Below are 27,365 nucleotides of genomic sequence, written 5' to 3'. Positions count from 1 at the left end.
GGAGCTGAGGCAGAACATGCTGTTTCTGTGCAGTTTAATAAAAATAAGGCTGTGAAACATCTTCTGATGCAAAAATCCAAGACTCTCGTCAACATCTAACACTGAACCTTAAAATCACCAGACCTAAATGCATGCAGATGAGCTGTATTTGTTAATTCTAATAGCATCTGTGCCCAGTTACACCAGCTAAACATCTAGCCTAACATTTAATATAAGCACATTTCTTGTCCCTTTCCAATTAGCTCTATTACAGAAAATCTAATTAAATCCTATCTTTTACCAGGAACCAAGAATTCAAGAGCTACATTTTTTCATTTAATTAAAAACTCTTCATCTTGAACTGTTAATTTTCTGAAAAAGATATCCAGTAGTTCTTCCTCTGATCCACTTTGGTTACTGAATGAAATGGCTCAATTACTCTGAGTTAGTTCTTGAACTGTATGTACACTTAGGCTCCGACCCTTGTGAAGAGCTTAGAAGATGACAGGAATCATAGCTGCTTTTCTCCGCACCTCTGGATAAAATCTCTTCAGGTACAGCTTGTGTTTCTTTTGGGCCCAGAGAGACATCTGGATGACCATCAGGAAAGCAAAAATGCCAACTACCAAGGAAAAAGAGAGGGAAAAAAAAAAAGGATCATGTGTCTTTTTTCAGTGTCTGTTGCTGTGAATACAAGAGGGTTTATGGAAAAGTCTGCAGTCTCTTCTGTGAGCAGAAACAAGTTAACTCTGCCCTTGCTCTCAGCCTTGCAGCTGCTGATATACCATAGCCTGAGGCTCAGCCTCCGCCTCAGAATTCACACAGATGATGTCCACATCTATTAGACACACCCTGTATCACCTATGACTTCACCATAAATCACAAGGCCTCCTTGGGCACAGTGCCATCTCAACACAGAATTACCCGTGGCCTCTCTCAACTATTTTTCTGATTTGCTTTTGGCCTATAACACTTCTTCGTTTCTACCTCTGGCTCCCAACCATACAGGGAGCTGCACTGTAACTTCCTGTTGCATGGAGGGAGAGCTCGGCCCTGGAGCAAGAAGGCAGTAGGTGCATGAACAGATTTAGCTGCCTGGCAGGGAGGTCTCACAAAGCCTAACAACTATAGATGCCCAGGCCCCTGCTGTGGTTATCAGGAGACAGTAAGTGGTCTCACAGGTACCTCTCCCTTCGGGCTGAGTGGCACCGAATGGAGAATGCTTTTACAGGTGCTTTTTGCAAATTCATTATCCTTTCTTCCTTAAAATGAGCTGGTGGCTCAGAAACATTCATTTGGCATCTGGTCAAGTTATTTTTGGGACAACTGCAGCAAGGATGAGTGTGCTGCATATGTTGTTGCTCCCTGTCCTTGTAAATGCAGCCCTGCAATGACTCCAAACTTTCACGTCATTTCCATACCAGAGCCTAAAGCACAAAAATATTGTATCTTTTCAAACAAAATTAAAAGTTTAATTTTTGCATGATGCAGTTTCATCCACTTCTGAAATTCCTTTCTTTTTCATTTGTAAACCATGTGGTGCTACTTCTTGCAAGTAGCTTTTACAGGTTTCTATTTTGGAATGGAAAAATAATTAAAAAGTGAATGTTTTGGAGACCTCAGTCCCAGGGACCATATTTGTATGGGTATTTAGGTCTTTAAGGGTGCAGGAAAGTACTGCACAAGAGTTGCAAGTGCTACTAAGCAGGCTGCTGTTACGAGCTGGCTGCCTGATATAAGCAAATGGGGAAATGCTATGTGTGTGTGTCTTTCCTCTTTTGAAATACTAAGTACATCTGTTTTCCTCTCCCTATTAGAAGTATTATTCCAGGTTTACAATGCAAAGAAAATTTCCTATATCAAAAATGATTGACTGTAAATGAAGAATACTGACTTCTTTTTTTTCTAAATTTCAAAGTCTGTTTTCACTGTGGAAACAAGAAACAACAATATTTCACAAAAAGCAGAGAGCTGATTTTGATCAAAAGAAGGTGTTGCAGTAGTGTTCAAGTGCAGTAAGGTGCTAAGTACCTTAGCTTTCTGGAGGTAGCACTTTGAAGGTTCATATAGTCATGTCACAGGGGGGATTTGATGGCAATATTTCATATGCAATACATTTTTTGGCAAATTTTAGATTTCCAGAATTCACTTCTGCAAACAACAATTTAGAGGCTATCTTAATTGTGTTTCAAACTTACCTGGCAGGGTTTGTGTCATCACTGCAAAACTAATCCAAGACCCAACCTGTTGCAAAGAAAAAGGCACTGTTAATTGTATACTTTGTGTAAAGCAAAAGGGCAAGTTTCCAAAAATGACCACTTCCCCAAAAGCTCCCCCTGGAAGAAGAGCATGTTACTCATACTGGAAATGGGAGAGGAAAAACAGCTAGAAAGGAAACCCCCAGTGTGCTGGAGGCATGAAGAGATGGGTGGTAAATCCTTGGATCACTGGGGAGTCTGTAGTGGAGCGGAATATATGCAAAAGTCATTATATTGATGTGAGGGAAGAGAACGGTCTGGTGGAGAAACATTTGTGGGAGCAAGGAGACTCTGACATACAGAACAAAATGATTGATGTGCAGAGGGAACTGCATGGAGTTGTTGCAGATTTTCTGCAGGCAAAGGCTGAAACACAGCAACCACCTACCCTTTGCATATAAGCAGAAGAAAGTCATGTACCTCATACGTATAGTTGGGACAGGATACCAGCAAGAAGAGCCACGTGAAGGGGTTGTAGGTTGGACTTGGAAAACAGGCTTTACTTCCTTTATGAAAAGGGAAAAAAAAAAAAAGGGCAAGAAAAGAAAAAAAAAAGGGAAAAAAAACCCCAAACAGACAAAACCAGTTTCAATACAGGGAGGAGAACTGAGCCTTATCACAACTTGCCTATGTAACAGCCATCCCCTTGTACTCCCAGAGTACAACTTGTTAAAAAAGTTACAGTGAAATCTTTTGAGAGAGCAAAAGCTGTATTTATCCTACTGAGACTGCTGCTTAGCAAGCCATGTATCAGTTTTTACAGGAAAGGTCTGGCATGTCCAAAGGATGCAACCTTTGTTCAGAGGAACAGAGAGACAAGTAGTTTAACGTGGACTAGCCGGCAGGCAAGTGCTAAGGGCACTCTTCTGGGATATAAAGGATTCAGCTGTATCTTATTCAGCCTGACTCAGGAATGTGAACCTGTCCCCTCTCGCATCCTCATCCTTCATCCCAGGGTAACACAGGAAAACAACTCCAGAGTAACAGCATGACTCTCTACAGACACTGGTAATGCTCACACAAAATGCCACATATGCAACAATTCATTTTAAAGTTCTGGCAACAATGCTATCTTTAATACTTGTAGGCACTCAGAACACTGATTAATTATTTGGCTCTTGCTGCAATTAAATTAAATTTAAACTGAATTAGGCCCCTTGCAATAAACAACATAAGTGCCTGCCTAACCACAGCACATCAAAAGCTTTCCAGTACAGAAACTGACTTCAGTGTGTGAAGTTGATCATACCATGGTGAAGTATTTTCTTGAATAGGGTGTTATAGTACGAAATTATACTATTATTATCTGAAACTATATTTTACTTTCTACTATATATAGTATAAATTTTATTCTCATTGTACAAAAGATCCTGAAAACCCACGCTTGGAGCAGCCTTTTAAGAGCATACTTATACATTGATGCCTGTGTAGGTATTCATGAGTCTATCTTTGTGTATTTCTGTGTGTGTGTGTGTGTGTGTGTGTGTATATTTGAATGAGATGCACGTATCTAAAAACTCTGCAATCTAGTTTAAAAGTTGTTGAAACTTATTTAAAATGGAATCCTCTGTTGTCAGTCCACAGGATGCCTTAGAGAACTTCCATGCTTAAATCCATATTTAAATTGCAGTTGTGTATAATTAAGATAAATTTGCTATAAGCTTTGGAACAACAACAGTCTTGCTAATGTTTCCTTGTCACCACATTTATTTTGAAGATGTTATACTGATGGCATGGTACCTACTTCATCTTTCTTTGTTCTGTGGATGTAGATACATAAATTACTGTATACCAGCAGAAGATGGATAGGTTAAGCACACTTCAGTCTTAAATAGACAAACAGGAAACAAAGACAGACCTGAATGATTTTGGTGAGCTAAAGCTACGTTGATAAAGTGATTTCCAGCCTCACACATCTGCAAGACATTAAAAACATATTTTCAGTGGTATGCCTAAAATGCTGCAGTAACGGTGTTGCAGTGCATAACCAGAATCCCCTCATTACAGCTTAGTCTCCGTATCCAGAAAATATGTACTCCGAAATGACTCTCCCATGGGAAATACACTCTGTGATCTTTGTCAAATGCACTTTGTGTGTCTAGTGATCACCATGGGCGCAGCCTGGGGTGAAAGCCCACCTTTCAGCTCCATAGAGCTCAGTGCAGGCAGGCCTCCAGTGTGGTTCCCATGGCCAGCATGTGCAACATGCTTTGGACTGGGGAGATCAGAGAGGCTCCCTGCGGTCTAAGGAATTTAGTAAGATACTTTTCTGAACTGAACATTATTGTCAGGATTTGGATTTAATCCAGCCTGAAAAGAAGCAGGTGAAAAGTTGACTACTGGTTTTGTAAAAATGTCATGAGTTAATGTGCCTACCCTCTTCCTACACACACTTTCACAGGTGTTCAGTGTAACACCTTTGTTATGCCGGTTACAGAGCACAGTAACCAGTTCTCTAGGTAAGTCACAGAGGAAGGAAAAATAGGGTGAATATAAACAGGCAGCGGTTCTCTGAAGGGCAGACTGGTCAAATGGATAGTAGTCGGGAATTGATAAATGAAGGGAGCCAGTATTATTCCTGGTTCTGCTACTCTCTGGTTAAGCCATTTCCAGCCCTAACCAACTTCTCAAACTTGGTCTTTAATATTTAGATGGTTTAAATCTTTGGAAGAGATACCATGTCTCCTCACTCGGTTATACAGCATGTAGTACAAGGTGATTTCAGATTTGCTTGTGGCTTTCAGTACTTCATCAATTACAACTACTGTAGAACCAAAACCCCATATTTAAAGTGGGAACTGGTAGGAAAACCAGTTTCTAGTCTTGAAAAAGAAAGCCTGTCAGTACAACAATCTAATGTTATGTTTTTCATTTTTCTCTTTCTTTATGAAGAAAACCAAAATGCTGTATAGATTTCAGTCTCGGACTGAATTGAACTTTCTTATTCATTTCTGGGTTTGAAGACTCATTTCTCCTCTCAAATTGAAAAAATGGAGTGTTAAAAAGCTGTGTTTTCTTACATCAGTTGTCATTCTAAATTTTGCAAGGCTGGAAAAAATTAAGAAATTAAAAAGGAAGAGTGCTAAAACCTAGAGATGTTAAAAGTGTAAAGTCACAAAATTAATACAGAAAAAAAGAAATATGATTGTATTTTTTTAAAGCCAATTCTGAAAGTCATCCATAACAAACTTCAGTTAAAACTAATTGAAAGGAATATGTAACTTCATTTTATATTGAAATGTGCCATTATCTGAAAGAACATTGGAGATAGCATTGCTGAAGATTTTTCCCCTTTTTGGCAGAGAGATTTCTGCGGGTTTTGTTAGGAAAGTTTAAATCAGTTCTATTAGCAAAGCTGTTATTCTGCATGGATATGTAGTCATGGGTCAAATCCTGCAGTCCTTTTATGTTTTTTAATTACAACTAACTGGCTGTCATCTATCATAAACACCAGATGTAAAACACTAAATAGCCAGAAAAGGAAATTCTATTATAAAATATCATATCAGAAGCTATAATTCTAGTCATAGAAATAGAAGTAATTTTAATTTACATACTTCCAGTTATGAGCTAGGAACATGATTGTTTCTGATTACTATTATTTTAAAGAAAAAAAGTTTCAAAGTTAAAAGTGTTTTTGTGAAACACTATACATACTGAAATGTGCAATGCCCATACTATTGTGGAGCAAGAGAGATTCACACACCATAGTTAACACCTACTAATTCTATAATCAATACTAAGTAAAATAAGGAAAGGGCATTTCTGCAGGGATTTTTATTGGCTTACCTTTGACTCTGCAGCTGCATTCTGCTTTAATTAGCTCTTACATCCTCTTTTAGAAATGTGGCTGCTAATGCTCTATATCGAGAAGTACTGCTAAATGTAAGCTAGTCCTTAGTCAGTGTCTCAGATACAAAATATGGGGCAGTGGGGAACAGCAGAAAAAAGGCTTACCATATTTATGATTATAAAATATTGAAGTCTACATACTGTTACCCCTCTTTATATTCCATGTGTACCCTATGAGAAAAACGTCCCTGCAAAGCTTAGAGTAATTTCTCTAAATATGAGAATCTTTCAGAAGGGCCTGCTGACACTTTTCAAATTACTCAGTACTGTTGTTTACAGCAGCTGCAGATGTATACACTTAAATCAGGGTATGTAATAAAGACAAGCCTTAAAAGAGGGGAAAAAAAGAAATCTTCCAAATATTTTATTTATATGTTTTAGAAGCCTGTGAAAACAGCTTCAAATTATTTTATTTTGTATTTTGCTGTTTTAAATTAATTTTCTGGGAACCTGCCAGAACAAGGCCTGAAAGGGAAAGGTTTTGAGTTTCCATGGGTAGGAAGTTCTCAAAAGAGCTGCAAGAATTCAGACCACAGACCAGATACTGATGCAGATCTGAAGGGCATGGCCATATTTTATAGCAAATACCCCCAACAGGACTCATCACTTTGCTTGATGGCAGCATTTTCCATAAAAGCTATAGCAGGGTGTGTTACATTGAGGAGAGGAAGGATGTTTCATTAGCAAAGGAGGCTTTTTCTATGCAGAGATTTTGACAAGGACTAGTTTTACTGGTAGCACTGAATATTCAGGCAAGCAGTTTGCTTGGTTTCAAGTAACCCCTTGCTTACTTGGGAGCTTGGGAAGGGCACAGACAGTAAGGCTCTGGGCACACCACTGCCTGCTGCTGCCACAGCCTCCTGTCTCCGCAGTGCAGGACTATTGCTTTCGGCTGTAGAGCCTCATTGAGTGCATGAACTTCTTCATATGAGTATTTTGCTTGTTTTAGCTATACCTTGTTAGGGCAGAAAAAGCTGAGAACTGCATGGCCAACCCCCAGAGACAAACAGTGCCAAAACTGTGATCTTTAAGGGTCCCAATTTACAAAAACATTTAAATATTGCTAAGGAGTTGTTTGAATGCTTTTCTGAATAGTGTTTGCCTGAAGGAGCCTAGACACATTACTGTCCCATCTTCCTGTTGTATTTCTGGAAACTGATCTGTATCTGATTTTCAAAGAGGCTTCCTGTTTTGGCTACTGACCCATGCTTGCTTGGGTAAGTCAACACTCAGCATTTCCAAGTGCAATGCCCACAGAGAACAGAATATACATTTCCATGTGAGAATTTCTTACTGAGCCTCTGTCTCACTACATGGTTATGTTCGTTCAAACATCAGGTTTGGTAGTCTCAGCCATCCTTTGTCATCTGCACTTTCCCTTGGCTTAACCCACTTTGGAGGGATTGTTTTTATTGTTTTTAATAGCTGTTGAGGTTAAGTTATTCAGGGTACACAGTACTATTGCAAAGTCTGCCTAGGATGTAATTCTTCAGTGTTTTAAAAATGGCAAGTTCCAATCTGTCTAAATATTAGTGTTTTTATACAATCATGAGCAGTAATAATGCTGATTATGTTCTCATGGCTCTCAGATACAGTACTTCACATTAAGCTCTGTATAGGTAAATAGTACTAGGAGACTTCCTGGCCTAGAAACCTTAATAGATTATCACTAAATCCAGTCAAAGGACATAGGGCTGTGGGAGTGGACATGTATATATATATATACACAAATGCATAGCAGCATTACTGCATTTTGCTAAATCGTGAGTTACTCCTATACCACAGTCATTAATAACACTTTATTTTTGTACGTACCAGAAAAGCAAGGGCAGCAAAAGAAACTTGTCTGTGGCCAAATGCTAGAAAATAGAATGGAATTATAAATTGCATTTTACGGTATGCACATGGTTTGCTATGGGTGAAATTAATGTAGTGCTGAGGAGCAGAAATAATTCTTTCCTGACAGGCTCTGCAGAAAGAATGGATATTATCACACACAATATGAAGACAATGCAAATAGTAACAGCACTCTAGAAATGCCAGTCTCTTCACCACTGATCTCAAGGCAGTTTTCACCTAACTTTTTCCAGTATTTGTTAGCTTCATATATCCAAGTGCTTTGTCAAAGCAGCTGGTGGTGGTAAATTCCTTGGAGAGGCAAGGGGAGGGATGAAGTGAAGGTCAGTGGCAGAACCAGGCCAGGAATCACAGCCTTACCCAGCCCTTCTGTCTCCATGAGCAGAGAACACAAGACGTAAGCTATCCATTACTTTTTTTTTTAAGTAGTGAGGCTTTACTATATAGCCACTATCTGCTTCACAGTCTCATCATGCAAGAAATATATTTAGCCTTTGCAATTTTTACCTGCCCTTTGCCTGCCCTCTCCTTTTTGCTGTTGTCCCCAGACCACTGTAGTGCTGTATCATGTTCATCTCCAAAGGTTTACAGTTCTCAAGTAAACCTTGGTCATGGCTGAGGCACACAAACCACATGTACGTACCTCACTTTCCTGACCAAGTGTCATGGAGCCTTTACTTTTGAGAACCCTTTTCCTCTGGCTGGCACGCGACTCTTCTGTGGTGCCAAGGGCATGCACTCCTCCTCAGAACAACCAGCACATGTCAACATGTGAGTATGTGGCTGCTAAGCAGATGTTCTCTATGGGCCCTTTGTCAGCCTGGTTTAATTTACCACTCCTGCACAGCATTCTGCAACTACCTGCTTGCCTTTCTTTACCTGTCCCCAAACCAGCCATCTCTGGATATGGCTGTGGAGGTCACCTGCTCCTGCATCCAAGATAAACCATCAGTGTTTTACCGATTCATCTAACTATGCCAGAGGGCTGGTGATCACCAGCATTAGACCCATGTACCTGTAATTGTCATTTTAAGCCAGTGGAAAGCAATTAGAAGTATTTCTTCTGAATGCTTTCTCTGTTGGAAAGCTATGTCTTGAACAAATGGTTTCCTCTATAAAGAAGCTGCACCTACTAATCTGGTGGCCCAGACTGCTAAAAACTGTCTCTAGGGAGGTTTCAACATTGTTTGCAGCATTACTGTTAAAGCCACATCAAATTCAACTGTTTTTCAATGAATCACATAATTTTGACACAGAACTTTTGTGTTACTTTGAAAGGAAAGCAAGTGCCATGTAGGAGAAATTTTTGATTTAAAAAAATTAGTAATTTAACTGAGTGTAAATAAAAATGGCAAAGCAAACTGTTCCCAAAGCTCATAGGTAAATATAAGATGCAGAGGATAAGAAAGACTAAGATGTAGCAAGGAAAGTAAAGTAGCAGGAAACAAACCTTATGACAATTACGCTCAAAAGAAGCAAAAGTTCAAAGAGCAAACAGGAAGAAAAAAATAATGAAGAAACAGCAGTGCAACAATAAAATATAATGAGACGGAACAAAATGATGAATGAAATCTGGAAGCAAAAAACATAGGATTTTTTAAATTTTTTTTTTTTCATTTTTATCATTTTTTCATTTTTATCTGATTGACTTTTACTGGCTTCTCACAAAAAAAATACCTTAATTTTCATGAAAAGAATGTATCTTTAGCAAATAAATATCTCCTCCAAGAAAATGCATCCAGCTCTAGTTCTCTCCTGCATTCTTAATACAAATATTGTGAAGATGAGCAAAATATATCAATCTTTATGTTTTCTCCACTTGGCCAATATTTCCAGTTCATAAAACGGGACAGCGATTGACCATTCAATGGCACAGCAGGAGCACCTCCCGCACAACAGCCTTCCTTCTGACAGGGAGTAAAGGCTAATCTGGCTAGATTAGTCACGTGATCTCATGTGGGGGCCACCTATTGATTTTGGAGGACCTGAGGTTGCATACCAAAGGCATTGTAAAACCAAGGTTAGTTTTGTGTTCTACTTATACATACATGGTGGCGTATATCGTGGATGGTTGATGTAGTATGCAATCCAGGAAGTGAATCCCCAGTAAAAGGCACAGCCCTGGAACGGACAGAAGATACTCTTTTTGTTAGAAAGGGCAATAAGCAAGTACAATCCGTAACTTTATAAATATAAATTCTGGTAAGTGCAACACCCAGATGACCATTGAAAGACTTTGCAGTGGCTTCTTGAGTCACAGAATATAGATCTTTTTAAGATGCTATGAAGCCACTAAAAAAAAATGAAAGGATGCACAGTGTAGATTTTTTGGATTGTGTTGGATGTGTTTTATGCCTGTTGTAGGAATTGATGTTTGTTTTCTCCCTATTTGATTCTACTGCTGAAGGGCACATTTCTCTGAGTTGTACTGTTAAAAGTCTAGGGTTGGTAAAAACAGCTGAGCTGTTACTATACCTTTAAACTCAGCATTTCCAAGCAAGATAGAACACTAAACCAGCTGAGACAATAAAGAGTAAAACCGAGTAGGCCTGGCTTAACACTGGCAAAAAAAAGGCACACAGTTCCTATAAAGATATTTGAGCTACACACTGCGTCTACTCCCATGAATTCAGCCCCACTTCATCCTCTTGTTAAAAAGCAGCACCCCAGCTGCCTTTGCTAGGTGACTGAAGCTGTGGGCTTGGGAAAGCCCAAGCAGAGACAATGTGATCATGTTCTTGCCCTGTGTAGGGGTCACTGCTCCCATCCTTTGTACAAGGAAAAAACCAAACCCACCAGCCAAACACCTGAAACCACCCTGGAGACTGGATAAAGCCTTTCTATGTGTCTAAGTTAAGGGTCCCATGCTCAGTACCTTCTCAGGAAGAGCAGTGTGCTGGGACTGGCTACAACTCCATAAGCAGGGCTGCAAGTCAGGCTTAATCTTTTTATGCAATGCCACTGTGGTGGATGTACCACAGAGGCTTTCTCTTTTTAATCTTTTTATGCAATACCACTGTGGTATACGTACCACAGACACAAGGGGACAACAGTTACTGTGGGTCTTTAACTCCCACATGCATGAATCACTTCGGAAATAGCACTCTGGTTCCAAAGCTACTTAGCTTATATTCCTCTTTTTTTTTTTTTTTTTTTAAACACTGTGTATTGTAAAACAACATCTCTAGCTGTGCATCTCATTACCTCCTTTCTGACTGGAATCGAGTTGAACGCCTTATCATGGCCATACGTTTATCTCCTTCACTAAAATCTAAAATGTATTGCAAAACTTTTAAAGGGAGGGTCTTTACATCACACTGAATGGGATCGGGGGTGGGGTGATACAAAATGACCGAGATTGAGTATGTGAAATAAAAGAAAGGAGAACCTATGAGTAATGACACACAGTTGAAATTCGGGAGGCTTTGGGAGACATAAGACTTTAGGCCAGCTCAGTATCTTCCTTCCTGAGGCCTCCACCTACAGAAGGAGAATATATATTTATTTCTACTTGTAATTTGATTTTAGCTTCCTAATGCAAGGCTTGTCTCTTGCTCTCTATTTATATTGCAGTGAGGAAGTGGAGTGTGATTTCTGTCAGCATTGCTAGATGTTGCAGCAGCATATCTCATAATAAAATAGCATTCAGTCTGAAAAATACCCTGGACATGACAGTCAGCCCCTTGGGTGGATGAGTCAAAGTGGACATTGACATGCAGGAGCTAAAATGGACATTGATTTCAGTTCATGTCCTTGGGGACATGGCCCTGTAATTCTTCCTGGTTTTGTATTTTGACTAATCATAATTCCTGGAGCTAGAAATTTATTTATTTTTAATTTTCTTATCTTCTTCCAAGGACTGCTTTGATATGAGGACATTGTCTCTTACACAATATGATAAACATATTGTCACCTTTATCATATTTTTCAGAGGAGTGTGCCCTCCTGAAAACTTGTGAACAAATAATGTCTCCAGAAGATGTCTGATGTAGTGTAAACAATGGCAGAAGCAGGCCAAGCTGGAAGGAAAAAAAAAAGGAAATTAAGGTAAGTGAAAGATTGCTTTTTATTACTTCACAGTTTAACGTCACAAAAGGAATAAGGACTAATATTCCAAAACTGTGGAGTCACACTGAAATCGTGGCATTTAAGATATTGTCTTAATTGAAGCATCTGTAACCAAAGATTAATGGAATCATTTTCAGTGTTATACAAAGTTGCTTTCATTTTGCAGGGAAGTAACTTATTTTTACTAGCCTTGAATTAAAAAGAGCTCCTCAAGCTCTGAATGTGATACATAGCCCTGACAAGACATTAAAACAGGACAGCTGTGTATAGAAGCAGGCATCTGCCATGTTTTTCCAAAAGATGTCTCCCACATTTTAAGGCCACCTTAATGCTCCTGTAGGATGTATCTGACATTTAAAAACATTCTGAATATCTTCTGAATGGTTTCCTTGTCCTTTGCCAATTCAGGTAGCTGCATGGAGGTAGTTTGTATTTCATTTCCTTGCGGATGCAAAATGAGATTTTGTTGCAAAGTTAATCCATTCTGATGGTTTTTTTGTTGCCCATTACAAAGAAATGAGGTAATTGTTGTAGAAATTATTATACTGATTCTCTTTCAAGGAATATTATGAAACAATAACAGGTAGTGCTGATTTGCTTCTGAGAATGAGTTGCAGCTCATAGAGATTGAGTTTCAGAAACAAATGTCAAGAGTGATTCCTGGTGGCATTTTATCTTGGTTACATTTACCGTAGTACCAGAGTCCATCTCAATGCAAACCAATTATAAGACATAAATGAAAAGTGGTTTTCAGCATGTGAAATCTCAAATACTTTTATTATGCATCTTGTATGTTAGCCAGAGTCAAAGATTAAACAATTTCAAAGTAATTACACCAGAGAGAGCTGAGCTAAGAAAATTTCAAACAATTAACGACTTATCCAAAGTCTGGAGCAAACTTCCAGCTTTGCTGGGAATTTTAAAATTAATTTGGCTTAGGATGGGGACCTCAGATTAACCCATTAAGGAGTGGTCACTAGAAGGATTCTGCACATCTCTTGCCCACTTAAAAGAAGGTAAAGGTATTGCTGGCTCTTCTGTGCTGCCAGAAACTCTTTCCTTTTAAGTGTATGAGCAAGAGAAGGAAGGCAAGCGTCTTGCAGCTCTGGATTTGAATTCAACTATTCTGTGTTCTCATTCCCAGCTCCACTAACTCCCTTGATGTCTCTCCAAGTCTCTGTTCCTCCATCTGTAAATGGTATTATTACTCACTGTGTTTCTCTGCTGTATACCAGCTCCCTTGATTCTGCAATCATAGTGTGGAAAAAGTGCTGTGGGAAAGCTGTACAGTTCCTTGAGGCTCCTAGTTCCCTGTGTGCCCTCCCACTTCCAGTGCTCCAACTTATGCAGCTGACAGGCTTTGCTTGATCACGTTCCACCTGTCTGCCAGGCATTAATCCCCCAGAATGGGGACAATCACACTGAAGAGAAGTAAATTCCTTAAGTGTGGAAGTTCCCAGCCTGCCTGGTGCATTAACCACCATCCTGTGGTGGTGGCAGTTGGTGGTGGCAGTGCCTTGAGCCTCCCTGGCAGTTACCGTGTGTAGCTGCTTGCCACTTCGTTGTCTGTAACAGTTCTTAATCCCTCCCATTGATCAGGTCTGCTTTGTTTCTTCCAGAGTCCTTCAAAATGCTTGGGAATGGCAGGGGCTGTTGAAGGTCGTAAAAAGCTATCTTGGTTGGCTGTCCTCTCTTCATTGGTTTTTGGCACCCTCTGGAGTTCTAGCAGACTAAGCAGGTTGTGTTCCCTTGTGGTCAGCTCCTACTGTATTACATTGGAGCTGTTTAATTTTCCTTGTTAGCATTACTGTTCCAGTGACGGAGAGAAGCAAAGCTATCTGATTTATGTTTATATATGAGATCCTCTGATTTGTTTCTGTACAGCTAGATACAACCTGTGCTCTTCACTGTTCTGTAACAGTGGCTGAGCTCTTATTTTTGTTTGTCACTTAAGTGTTTTATTTTTTTAAAAGTCTTTCAGAACTCAAATGTGTTGCGTATGGCCTTGGGAACAATTACAGTTTGAAGAGGTTAGTTTCAAAAATCAGATTACCAGTTCTGAATCCTATCGTGCTTCTTTTGGGTTTCTCAGTTGTTCTTGACCTGACTTACGACATGCAGACCTCTCGAAATTCCTCCTTGTGCCTAGGTGAGAGCTGGCGTGGGGGTAGTTACCTTCTGTGCTGGATGCTGATGCTACTCGTCTTATGAGTGGGAATGCACTGTAAAGAGGGTGGGAGTGGGACATCTGAAGTCTTGTCCTTTCTTCTCTGTCAAGAGTGACTTTGGGTTACTACCTGCCATGTTTATTATTTCACCTTCTGTTCAGGCTGTGTGTCTAGAGTGCAAACTATTTGGGGAAAATACTACATCTCCCCTTGTGACCAGGTGCAGTAACCATTGCAACTGGGATCTCATTTGTGGTCAGGCTTATGAGTGCTGCTAAAATGCCAAACTGCTATTGACCAGAACAATCTGAAACGCCCACTGACTCGGACCAGGCATGCAGCCTCACACCCCCGTAACCTCCTCAGCCCTGGAAATGCAGTCTCCATCCCTCTGGCTCCCTGTCCTCCAGGAAAATAGTTCACGCAGGGGTCACTTACTGAACCACTGGGTGGCGGAAGTTCTTCGTACTTTCCACTTGATCATAAATAGTTGAGAGACGAATGTAAAAGAGCAGATATATTAGAAGAGGCCCGGTGTATTCCGTTAGAAAAAACTAGAAATTAAAAAGAAAATAGCTGTATCAGAGTAGGAAATTGTACCAATAAAGGCATGAGAAAGAGAATTCCCCTATCCACAGCACCTATTCATCCTTCAAATGTCATTTTGGCTTCATTTTGAGGACTTAAATGACACGTAGGGTTTTTTCTGCTGTCTCTTTAGGAAAGGAGCAAAATCCATCTAGGAAATGAGAGAGAGGTTTCTGTGCAGAACATTAAGCCAGTCAGGAAGGCTTCATGGAAGGTGGTCAAAATCACAGTCATCTCCTCTTTATACTTTTGGCCGTGCCATCAGATGCCTATTTGGAATCTAAATAACACTGAAAATCAAGGCCCAAAAGCTGAAGGCAGCTTGTTTTCTGCCAGTGTTTTTTGCAATTAAGTGATACATCAGTTAAAAGTCAACCAAGCATGACAGAAACAAACATAGCTTTGAATTCTGGTTGCTAGCATAATCATCTGGAAGGGAGGGATCTTTGCTTGAAATTTGGTGGTGGGTGGAAGAGCAGGACCTGCCTGCCTGGCGTATGGTGCTTTGAGCCTTTGTTCAGTGACCGAGTGGGACTCCTCCCTGGGCATGCATCAGCAGAGGTAGCCTGCGGTGGGCACACTGGACAAGTAAGTTACCCTGTAAAACAGAAATAAATAATTTAATCTCCCCACTGTCACCCCTGCTAGCCACAGAGAGCTGAGAGGAGCTACAGGGGCAGGGAGAGAAGGCAGACTTATAGCACTGCCATGAGCCACCCTCGCTTTTAAGTTCTGGCTTTGGTTTGGTATAGCCTGTATTGCCTTTTGTCAGGGCACACTCTTAAGCTACAAACAGCTGGAGGAAGTAAAACGTGGTTAGAGTGATGTGAGGTCTGGACTTGATCATCTGTCCCCACTGGAATGAATCTCAGAATAAAATGGAAATGGTGTAGTCCTACATGTTTACAAGGACCAGCAACTGGCAAATCATTACTCAAGTGCATATTATTGCTTAAGGGATAAAGATTCATAACTAATGGGCTGTTTGGCTTTAAGGTGGCTATTTGCACTGCTATAGAAATGTAATGGATAAATACCTGTGGCTTAAGGAAGCAACACTGAATTTAGACCACCTTTCTCAAAAGTAGTATTTGGCAGGAAGTCTGAGCCCCAGTGGGCTCTTCTTCTAATAGGTCTTCAGGAGAGCTTTGAAACAGGAAGGTTTTCCTGCAGAAATATTCTGCAATTAGGTTTCCTTCATTTGGGACCCCCAGTACCATTTCTTTTCCTCTACTATAGGGGGAAACTTTTTGAAATTTCAGCCTTTCATAGCAGGACTGTCTCCAAAAGTAATAGACTTAAGTGTTCTCTACTAGGGAAATGTCAAATTCTCTTTTGTTCCATGTGACACCATGATTTCTGTGCTCCATTTAGACTCTGCATGATCCCAAGAGCGTGTGTGTGTATGAAAACATTTAATCAAGGACTAAGAGCCCACATTGTTGTGGAACACACCACAGCCAAAGGCTTATTAGAGTTTTGTCCTAATAGCAGTTGTATGGGTCTATTCCTAACTGTGAGCCCACTGTGTTAGGCACTCTGCAAAACTGTAAGAGACAGCCTCCACTATTAAAACCTAATACACTAAATATAGACAGAGGTGGTATAGGAGACAGGTGCAGATAATACGGTCTGGGCAGGTCAGTGTAAGAGCTTGGAATGAGCTGCTTTTTCAGTGTAGCTTTTCCTCTCAGCCATGAGTTGTACCACAAAATACACCCATAACTGCCAGCTTTTATCATCTGTTTGGCATGAGCATATTACAAAGCTGCCAAGAAAAGTTTGGCAGGACTTAGTACCAAGTTGTGGTTACTTGTCACTGCACCAAGTGTTCCCCCCTTACTCCCTGGCTGATTTCAGATGCTGAAAGAAGAAAAGCTTCAGGATTTAGTAAAAAAATTCAGTCTCTACTTAACAACCAAAGCTACCAGCCACGTGATACCTGAATCCCTGTGACTGGGTGAGGAGGTGTTGTTGATGTAGGAGGGGGGATGCAGAGCCTCCCATCAGAGCAATTCAGAGAAGCAGCTGAGAGCACCAACAGCAGCTCTTGAGTTGGGGTTTGTGGAGGTGAGCAGCATCAGCATGCTCAGGGTGCTTTACAAGCCAGCGACAAGGTCCCATCTTATCTGTGTGTCAGTCACATCCAACACATCCTCCACACAGTCCAGGGTCAGCTGTGAGATTTGCAATCAAAGTAGGTATTGCCTGGCAGACAGGACTGTGTTTGCTTTTGTCATAACTGCATCACACTGCTGGAGCATACTTAAGATCAGTAGTATTCTGTTTTAGAGGATGAGGTTCAATTTGCTGTAGTGTTTTTTGGGTTTTTTTACATTTTGGGTGAGTTTCAGTCTGTTTCCCTCTGTTGCATCTCCCATGCTGCAGCCTCTGCTCTCCTTCTCTGGCCCACTGATTTTAAATTCTTCAGAAATTAAAAGTGAGTTCCAGAAATGCAGGCAGAGAAACTCTGCTAAAAATCCCACAAGTTCAAGCAAGTGGAAGGGAAAGTAGCCCTAAATTAACACAAAATTACAATCAGTTCTAGCCATTGGCAATCAAAGGCAAGCACATTCATTTACTATTGATTCTCAATTAATATATGCAATTAAGCTGACCTAGTATCTTCATGCTCATCCTATAGTTGACTAATTGCTGGACTTGGGGAGTTATTAGTTGTGTTAAGGATCAGTTCAAACTATCATTTTTACAGATGCTCAAAAAACCTACAAAATTACTAAGATACTAGTTCCACCTGACATATCCAGCAAAAATAATGACAAAATTTTAAACAAAACCCTGAAACTAATAACAGTGTATCTTGTAGTTTCTATACAAAAGAAATACCATTTTGCAAAAACTAAAAAAGCGATCATTTAAAACACAAAGCATTTTTCTTCTGCAGAAATGTAAAAAACATCCAATATTTAAAATAAAATTACTTCTTTACCATCTTGTGGGCCTACCTAGATTATTTTGATGTATTTGGTGCAGCCAAATATGGTGGTGCATAGTAAACACAAAGATCTTTTCCTGGAGGAGCATTATATCTCTATTACAATGTGCATAGCTCAACAGAATTTAACTGTTGAGTTCATCATTAACTCCCTGAAGAGAGAAAACAGGAGATTGCCCCTTTTTTCCACATTGTACACTCTATTTCATATCTTGCACAGTGTCCAGTTCTCTTACCTTCCTTCTCTCCTCTACAATGTCTGGCATTATATACCCTATATACTTCTTATTCTCAGTGGCATAGAGAAAGTGCTGTTCTTGGATCAAACCTCTCCCAGGCATGAGCTCCATACAGGGTGCTGAACTCAAGCTTCTTAACTGTCTCAATTATCAGGTCCTTGGGGACCTGATTCAGTAATACCTAAACTGGAAACATCTGCTACATAAACAACAAAATGGAGATCTGAAATATGTTAACAGGGAGCTAATGTAGGAGTCTGCATCGTTCAAGAGACAATGAGACAAATGGGAAAACAATACAGGATAGCTAATTCACAAACCAGCAAGGCATTTCATCTTGCATGAGCCAGATCATACATGCTTCTTTTATCTCTGTTCAGATGATCATGCCGGTAACACCTTGCTGAACTGAGTAACAACCAGGTCAGGAATTATAATCCCAGACCTTACGAGGCAGAGGGTATATTTAGGGAGATATGAATGCAGCAGAGGTGAAATTACCTCTTTACAGTGATTTGAGGGAATGTGAGGTGAACTTTCTGGCTAGTAGGGGCAGCTGGCATAGTGCCTGACACCATCCCAACAGGTCTGCTACAGGGAATGGAAAGGTTTTTGATGTGAGTTAATAGTACCGTGTATACTGGTTGGGAAAAGGCAGAAAAGGACAAAAGGAAGCTATAAACAGAGGGGGTGGAGTGGAGAGAGTCTGAAAAAAGTCCAACAGAATCTTTATAAATGAACAGCCCATGGATTAGCAATCTTCACACGAGGGCATCAGCTAATTCCTCTCTGTAATGTTTATGACATGCCCTTTCCGTAATACCACACAACACACCCTATCTTGTATCATGTTGCCTTTTGGCATTGTCTCACATTCTCTCATTTATGACAAGCTACAGGGCAGAGCTGAGGGAAGGCCATACAGCCTTTTCCATACTGATCCCTTCCCGCAGCTCTTTCCATGCCATGTAGGGGCAGCTTCCCAGTTCATCGGTGCTGGTCGTGATGTTTTCTCTTCCACTGCCAAGGGGATGTCTGGGTTCAAGCAGGGGAAGTGGAGGGCATGGTATGAGGATAATACCTGCAGCCGGGACAATGACTTTGGGTCATTGCCTGGAGCTCTCGGCACAGCAAGAGATACAAAATAGCTCAAGCGTGTCCTGGGTAACTTTGATGGAAAAGCAGCTGCAGTATATAAATTATCTAATGGGCAGAGCTTAGTTTCTCTCTTAAATGTGAGACAAAGGCACTAGTTGCAGGTCTGAGCCAGGGTCAGACTGAGACAGTATGTACCGCATAAAGAGGAGGATCTACTGATATCAGACAGGCAGACCATTACTATGTGTGAGTGTACAGAGAGCAGGTGGGACTTCTGAGAAACCCAAGAGAAACAGGCAGTTGAACCCCCAGAAGTCCCGAAATCACATTAAACTTAGCATCTAACTACCTTAGATTCCTTTTACAATGCCAGCCCTATGTACTCTTGAGCTAATGATAATTAAGAAATATTATGGATTTCTGGACTAATTTCTACTTCATATGCTTTGCTACCTCATTAAAGGCCATACAGTTACCTGGGGATGGTAATGGCATAATTTTAGCAGCACCTCTAAATCTTCACCTTTTAAAAATTTTTGTATTTTCATGTTTGCAAAAATCTGCAGTAGCAGCAGTACAATTCTTAAGGGCTGCTTGAATATTCAATGATTTTTGTTCCAGTTCTCATGGAACTGGCTAATCCATTCTACAAAACTTACATAGGGCACACAGGGGCACCTGAAACTTCCCTTGTCTGGGCAGATTTTGCAGTGACTCGGTGTCTAAGAGTATTTCAGGCTGCAGCTCAGTATTTACTGCCAATATCAGAGATAGGGTTGGATTTGCTGTGGGATTTTATAGGCAAATTGCAGCTGACTCAGGCCAGCTTCAGGAGCTGGGGAGTAAAGTGATGGATGCTGTTTCTCCCTGAGCCAGGCCTGTGCTCCTTCTGTGGGAAAAGGGAGATGAAATCCCAGCTTTCTCCTGTCTCTTCTCCTAAGACTGAGCTGTCTGAAACCTTTGGCTTGGCATCAGACCACTTTATACTCTGGTCAAGATTCTTTCCCGAGAGCACAAGCCTTTGCATGTTTCTTACTCAAAATAGAAAATTACTGCAAATTAACAAATGCTTTTCTTAAACACACACGTATATGCACGTTATGTGTGTTTGTACCTATACATACTCAGAAAAGCACTCAAGTTCTATTCGTAACCAAACACCAATGTGAGTTCAGATTTGCTGCCAGATCTTTACAGGGCTTTTACAGCATTTTGAAATCTGACATATAATGTGTATCATTTTAAAATGTATATCTATCATCTTCTATGTAGATACCTAAATGAAATAGTGTTTTTTAACACCTGGCTATTACTAATAGCCTCAGCTAGCTCTTCCACAGTGCTTTTCATCTAGAAGCCTCAAAGCACTTCACAAAGAGGAAAATACTGTTATTTTCTTGCTGCAGATCTGGAAACTGAGATACAGAAAATTCAGTGACTTGTCAAGATCACCAGACAAGGTGGGAAAAGACTGACAAAGGGGCACCTGGTCCTCCCAAACACTGGTTCACTCTCTGGTTCGCACTCCCAAACACTGGTTGACCCTCTGGTTCACTCTCCTCTTTGTGCTCTCCTTAACCCCCACTATGGGGTTGGGCAAAAATTCCTCATACAAAATAACTTTGCCCAGCTTATGCTTTCTAGAGGGACTGAAACTTCTCAAATTTGCGTAGATTGACAAATTGTCAACCTCCCTAGTTAGTCTGAATACAAATAGGAAAGGGCCTGCACTTATCAGCACCATACATCAAGTAGCTCTTTCTTCCTTAAGTAGCAGGAAGGGTTTAAGCATAACGTTGTGTATAACTGAAAGAAACAGCTTGTTCTGTTTATGCTTACTGAATTCCCTCTACCTTCTTTTTGTGCTTGAAGTGGTAAAAACTCAAGGGTATTACTATAAACACTTATGCATAGGTTCTTCAGCCTGTACTGTGCTCAACAGCAACCAAAACATTCACCTCAGAATTAATTTCCCTAGTAGCTCCCTAACTCCCTTTGGCACCTGAAAAATTGTCACTCTGGCATGGTTCATTGTGAGCTTGTGGCATTTGTTGCTGAGACCAACGGAAATTATTGCAACACTGTTTGCTTTATTAGAAGCAGTATCTGAGGAATCCCAATCAGCCAGCTGGGCAGTTTCAGAGGTCTCCTCTTCCCTTATCAGTTGACTTCATGTTGCCACTAGGCAGTAACAAAGAGCCAGAAGTATATGTGGCCCAAGGAAAGGCACAAACAATATAAAACCATGGCAAGAAATCAGGCAAATGCAAGCTGTTCTCTCCTGATAACCCTGGGGGTTGAAAACTATTAGACTTAATTAAATGAAAAATAAGACCAATCTTGTGTGTGTAGTTTGCCTTTGTGAAAGGTTACAATGTTTTGAAAGTTCATAGCGTTTGACTGGGATCAGCTCAAGACTTGGCCAGCTGTACCAAGGTACAGCAGCACTTACTGTGTGTTCAAGCAGAAACCTCTGCCAAGTACAAACTCCTAGCTGTAAAACGCTTTGCATTACAAATAATTGTAGTTGGAAAAGGGGCTGTAGAGGAAATAATGACTTCTTTTTTTCCTGGAGATTATCTTCCATGATCAAATTATTTATTGATCCAAGAGGTTTAGCAATGAAAAACCGTTTGGGGATTTCTCTCTTTGGCATTTTGTTGTAGGTGTTCTTAAGACACCCACAGATTTACACAGAATAACACGTTCTGTTTATTTGGCGCTGCTACTAAGTTTTTCAGTTACCCACAATTCCCTGAAAGTGTTACTCAATTTGTAGGGTCCTGTCCCACAACTAACTGTGTTTGAATTGGCCACAAACTATGCAAGCTCTGATATGTATCCGCTGAGAAATATATTCAGTGACTTTCTCCACTGATACATCCTACAGATCCTCAACTCTCTCTCTTTCCTTGATCTCAAATTCCTTCCTAAGCAATGATCATACGAGTTTTCTTACATTTATCTTCTTCAGACTGGCCCACTGCTTTGCTGGGACTCCCAGCCCTCCCACTCCTTCACATTCCTCAGATCTTGCCCTTTTCCTTCTATTATAATTGTCTGTACTTCTACATCCCATTGAGAGGTTATAAACCTTTATTGCAGTCTCTTCTTCCATTCCCAGATCAGGGAAAACATCTTAAGTTGTTCCCCATGGGAAGCCCAAAGCTGACCTCAGTATAGAGAAGGTGGAGAAAATGAGTCTGCAGCAGTGTGGCTGCCTCTTCTTTAAACCCATCAATAGTCATTAATTGCTTCTTATCACACTCATCCCGCAGACGTCATGGGATTGTTCCACATTTACAGGAACAACTGAGTGAGCTCTGCCAGCCACAGTCAGAGCAAACTGCTCCTCCTCTATTCACCATCCACCCACACCCACAGGACAGAAAAACTTCCATATGCATGCACTGTGCGAGTAAGAGGAGAGAACCACACTGACCAAAACACTGCCTTCCTCCTGAGGGAACAGGCGCACCTCGTTATTCAGTACAGCATGCACTTCCCCACTGTGTACACCTGCTATACATAACCATAAAGCATCAAACTTAACCTCTCTTGGCTTCTTGTTCATTTTCCACAATGTCTAACTCGGTGATAATTTTGCTTGCCAGCCAGAAGGGAACAGACCAATTAGCAAAAGCGTAGATTTTCCCATTTCAAATATATTCTTGGGTTTAAATAAGTATTAGTCTCTACATTTCTAAATTGAGCAGAATATTTTTTTCATTGGAAAATCTGAAACTATTCCAGAAAAATTATGTATAATATAATTTTAAACTTATTAAATACAGTTCCATTTTTCAGCCAGCTCTGTTTTACACCAGCAGAAGTCTATTGAAGTGGTAACTCAGACCAGAGAGAATCAACGGTTTTCTCTGTGTTGTTATTTGTTTGTATCGCAGAGCTGTGTGGAATCAGAGTCATATAGGGAGTGTATGTGAGGGGGGGGACTGTACAAACACAAAGCAAAAAAATGCACAACCTAAGGAACTATAATCTAAGCAAATAGAGCAGTTCTGCTGCCAGCCTCAGTATTTTAAGGCTCTCAGGAGTCAAAGTATTTAAGCAATCCCTAATTTTAAATCACAGTTACAAAAAATATTTACTGAAGTACTGTGTTTCAGGGTTAATCTTATGAAAATCACAGACTTGGAGGTAAAATATATTTTTCACAGTTCTATGCTGTTTTCTCAGTTCTATTTTGATCCTTCTGGTAGCCTGCCTGGGTAGCAACTAGACAACAGAAGCTGATAAATCAGAAATCGCAATCACTGCTCAAATGAGGAAAGCTTTAACAGAAGTCTGAATTTGAGCAGGAAGAATGGTTTTCTGTTTCCTTTTGACTACAGCAGCAGTATGAATTCTTAGTGGTAAAATGTCAGCCATGTTTCAAAAAGTCACATGCCACATTGCAATATGTTAGAAAGAGGTCTCTGTCAAACATGGAAAGGGCCTCGTTCTCAAAAGAGATTGACAAGTAATTGCTCCAGTGGAAGAGAACTGCAAATCCCTCACCCCAGTTTGTCCTCCCTCCTCCCTCAGAGCAAGCCAGCCTCTAGAACTTGTTGAAATCTGGTCAACCAATCTCAGAGCTGTGGTGTAACCTGAGCCCAGGGGATGTCTGGCCTTTCACAGCACAAAATACCAAAAATATTTTGGTCACTGTGCCACCATGTTTTAAGAAGGCTGAGGATGAGAAGGAAACATCCTTCCAACAAAGTGGCAGCCTCTGACAGAGGGACTGAGTAGACAACAGGAGATGACAAATTCTTGAGCCACCAAGGTAGGGTGTGACAAGGACTGTAAATCAGAGACCGTGCATGCTCCAAAAGGGAGGATGAGGTTTCTTGATTCAGAAATATGCTCCTAGACTTAGGGACCCAAACTGTTTGTTTGGGAACAGGCAACAGCTTCATCTTTTATTTTACAACAGGCCTAGAGAGGGTACTACTCCCAGGAGGTGGAGGTGTGTACCACTTTCCCCTTTTAAAACATTGTTTTGGTGTCAATCCCCAGCATTGGGGGTCTTAGGGTTCTTGATCCTCAAGTGGGCATCTTAAGTGTGATCTCCAATGAGGTGACAAAGCCCCAGAAGACCCACTTCTGTGCTTAGTTTTCCCCTAGACAAATCCATGCCCAATGCATCGACCTCTGGAACACCAACATATCTCCATGTGCTTCTGTGTCTGTTTTTGGAGTCCAGACCTGAACGTGGCCCTTCATACCTCAGCTATCATTTTGCTGATGAGATAAGAATATTTTTATTCTGTGCCTTGTTTATTTAAGTGTCAACCCTTTAAATCAGAAGTATCCCTCACTGTGTGCATAAATCTGATAGAGCATCAAGGGGGATGGGAGAATGGGAGCTCTAAGCACAGTAAAAATGGCAGTAAAACTATACATCCTGTGTATAAATACATTCTTAATTGCTATTGTTAGAATACAGTCTTCTATGAACTTTTTCTCTATTGCTATAGACTAGCTATAATATAAAAATCTCTTGACTGTTTAAATGATGTGGTTAGGAAGATTTCTCCCACTGAGAATGGAGACAATTTAGAATATGGGACAGAATGGGATAAGATGAATATTCAGAAACTCATGGAGTCAACTTTCTGCACACATAGATTAAATCATAAAAAAATGCCACTGCCTGCAGTATCAACTCCTAGTCATAACTGCACTATTTATAATGGGATATTAAGCTTTAGTTATGTTACTGTCTTAGGCTACATAAACCACCAGGAAAGGATAGAATAAATAAGGTTCTTGCAGATGACTTAGTTGTAGCAAACAGGAGGCTGCACTACTCACAATTTTGCTTTGCAAGGAAATTCCATGGTTGAGAGGTGGTGGGATGGGTTGGAGGGGAAACAGGATCTCAACTAGAATTAATCAGTATGGCCCCAGTAGGCCATTAATCAGTATGGGAATCAGCAGGATAAAGCCTCAGCCTTGGTAAACTTGCAGACCTCTACTGAAATGGGTAGGTGACACAGTGTGAACTGCTCTAACTCCACTGAAGTAAACTGCTTGTCACCACCTGAGGATTTGGGTCCTGTTGTTAGAACTGGGAAGGATAGATATAGGTCATGTTCCTCTTCATAGGGGCTAAAAACTCACAGAGTTTGTGCTGCTAGGGACTATCTGCTTCCCTGGAGAGAGAGAAATGCACGTGAGCTTGAGCAAGTGAGATGGATTTGTGACCTTACAGTGCTGATCCAGAAGCTGACTCTTCTCAAAGTCAAGAGGAGTTCCAGCAGTAACATCCACCTCGAGTGTACTGTTTAACAGATAAGGAGCTGTAAAATAGCATGTCCATTCTAAGTGTCTTGTAGTAATGCTTCCTAGCCCATAGTGACCTACTGGAGAGAGAAACCGGTACTATCATCTGCAAGCTGCTTAAAGACCTGACACTCACAAGCTCCATCCATATAGGCACAGCCAAGGAAGGACAGTGGCTTGTCAGTGGGCCTTGTGGTCACCCCACGTGAGCAGGGTGGGATCTGTGGGCTGCCTGAGGCATGAATCCAGTAATTTGGCCTACAGCCATGATGCCAGTTAGCAAAAACTCACTTGCTTCATTAAAGGAATTGCAAGCAATTGGCAGTTTGTTTTCCATTGCTGTGAATAGTCTCATCATGGCTTTTATGGCTTTCAGAAACTGTAGTTCTATCTTATTCATGTTTCTCACTGCAGAAATCGGGAATCTCGTTGCCCAATATACAGATGTGGGCTGTGTGTTACTCCAGCTAATGCAGTACATGCAAACTACATTAAAGGTAGGTCACTCTAGTAGTGAGACTACTTTCAGCTCCACCACCTACGCCTGCTGCAGGATATTGGAAAAGTCTCTTCATCTCCCATCCCTTCATTGTCCTTTCAAACCCTTCTGCTGTCTTCTGTCTTTGGGCTATGAAAGAATTGAATCTTTCACTTCCTCCTTGCAAGGATGAGCCCGTAAGGTTAGAGTTCCCCACAACCCCATTTGGGTGGAACATGTTGCCTCTCTCCCGCCACTCTGACCTTCCAACAGCTGCTTAGAGGAAAGTAACTGAAGTCAAAGTGAGACCAGAAGTAAAAACAGACTGTGGTTCTACCCACAGCATAATACAGGCATTGTTGCTCGTGGCGAATGCTTTTGTTTCACAAAGAGATTCAAAAGTTTTGTGACTCCTGAGCTTGGTTGGGCATCTTCTGCCTGGAACCCTTGGCCTCACCACTCTCTCAGAACTGTTCTTTGGATGAACAAAGAGTAAGACATTCCCATCCAATGATTTTCCTGCATTAGTAACAGGATTACCAGAAATCCATTTTTTCTTTTTAATATCCTTCCACTTTCAAAGCTGAGGAGCCTTGTAGCAAATGAATTTATTTGGCTACAGGTCCTGCACAGGCATATAAACCCTAGATAAGCTAAAACTGTTTTTAAAAATTGATTTTTTTTTTTCCTCAGGCAATATTGTTATGTCCACCTTCTAATCTTCAATTGGATGTCAGAGTTAGCACATTGATAACTTGGCTCACTATCCATTTAATTCTGTTTTGACTGCTGATAAAGTAATTACACCATTTGACAAAGGGAAGGACAGGCTGAGGAAGTTGGAGTAATTTGATGCTAAAACACATTGTACATTAAGATGTATCATGTTGATTGTTACAAGGACATACTTACTGTGGTCCAACCGACCTGCTGACCCAGGTCTGTAAAATACAGTGTAATGATGGAGGAAACGGCAAGGCTTTGAATGTTAATGGAATCCTTCAAATAGGGCCCATCTGTAATGACAAAAAGGGAAGAGGAGATGGCATGAACAACAGGCATCCTCTCAGAGGCTCAGCATAATGGGTAGGCTGCCCTGCAAGGTCAAGGTGTAGGCCCAAGTTGTATTCTGATTTATTTTGGTGACTTGGTACTTATTCTCCAGGTTAGCAACTAAGAGCATTTCAGTGAGAGTTATTCTCCTGTCATTTTAACAAAAGCATTCAGCTGACATGACACTGGGCGGCAATGCATAGCAATTGTTAGGAAGCTATCTCTGTTAATCTAGACCATTAGAGACATGCCATGCAATCACACAGACAATTTCATAGAGCACTTTTTGTTCTGTCTTGCAAGACTAATGGGAAAGTCGATGTTATGCAGTGTCTCCCTCACTGATATCTTTTGCTGAAGTCTTTGCATTCTCAGGCTATTATACAATAGGTGGCACCATCATGATGAATGCAGCTTCTTGGGCAAAGGCCCACAGTCCAATATTTCTTTGTATGCTGTCTGACCTAGGCAGACCAGGTGTAT

General features: G+C 40.7%; 1 protein-coding gene across 1 annotated transcript in view; it reads right to left on the bottom strand.

Moving 5' to 3' along the window:
* Window positions 1-473: 473 nt before the first annotated feature.
* TECRL (trans-2,3-enoyl-CoA reductase like) overlaps window positions 474-27,365 on the bottom strand; it is a 69,536-nt gene continuing 42,644 nt past the window's right edge. The window contains exons 4-12 of the mRNA XM_072862493.1: window positions 26,742-26,845; window positions 14,621-14,736; window positions 11,860-11,965; window positions 9,995-10,067; window positions 7,905-7,948; window positions 4,096-4,153; window positions 2,658-2,743; window positions 2,178-2,223; window positions 474-601 (exon numbers count right to left, since the gene is read on the bottom strand). Coding sequence (XP_072718594.1) covers window positions 474-601; window positions 2,178-2,223; window positions 2,658-2,743; window positions 4,096-4,153; window positions 7,905-7,948; window positions 9,995-10,067; window positions 11,860-11,965; window positions 14,621-14,736; window positions 26,742-26,845 — 761 coding nt within the window. The remainder of the gene's footprint in view (window positions 602-2,177; window positions 2,224-2,657; window positions 2,744-4,095; window positions 4,154-7,904; window positions 7,949-9,994; window positions 10,068-11,859; window positions 11,966-14,620; window positions 14,737-26,741; window positions 26,846-27,365) is intronic.

The sequence above is a fragment of the Ciconia boyciana genome, chromosome 5, assembly GCF_034638445.1.
Source record: "Ciconia boyciana chromosome 5, ASM3463844v1, whole genome shotgun sequence".
NCBI classification, from domain to species: Eukaryota; Metazoa; Chordata; class Aves; order Ciconiiformes; family Ciconiidae; genus Ciconia; species Ciconia boyciana.
This window is presented reverse-complemented; position numbering and strand designations above follow the sequence as displayed.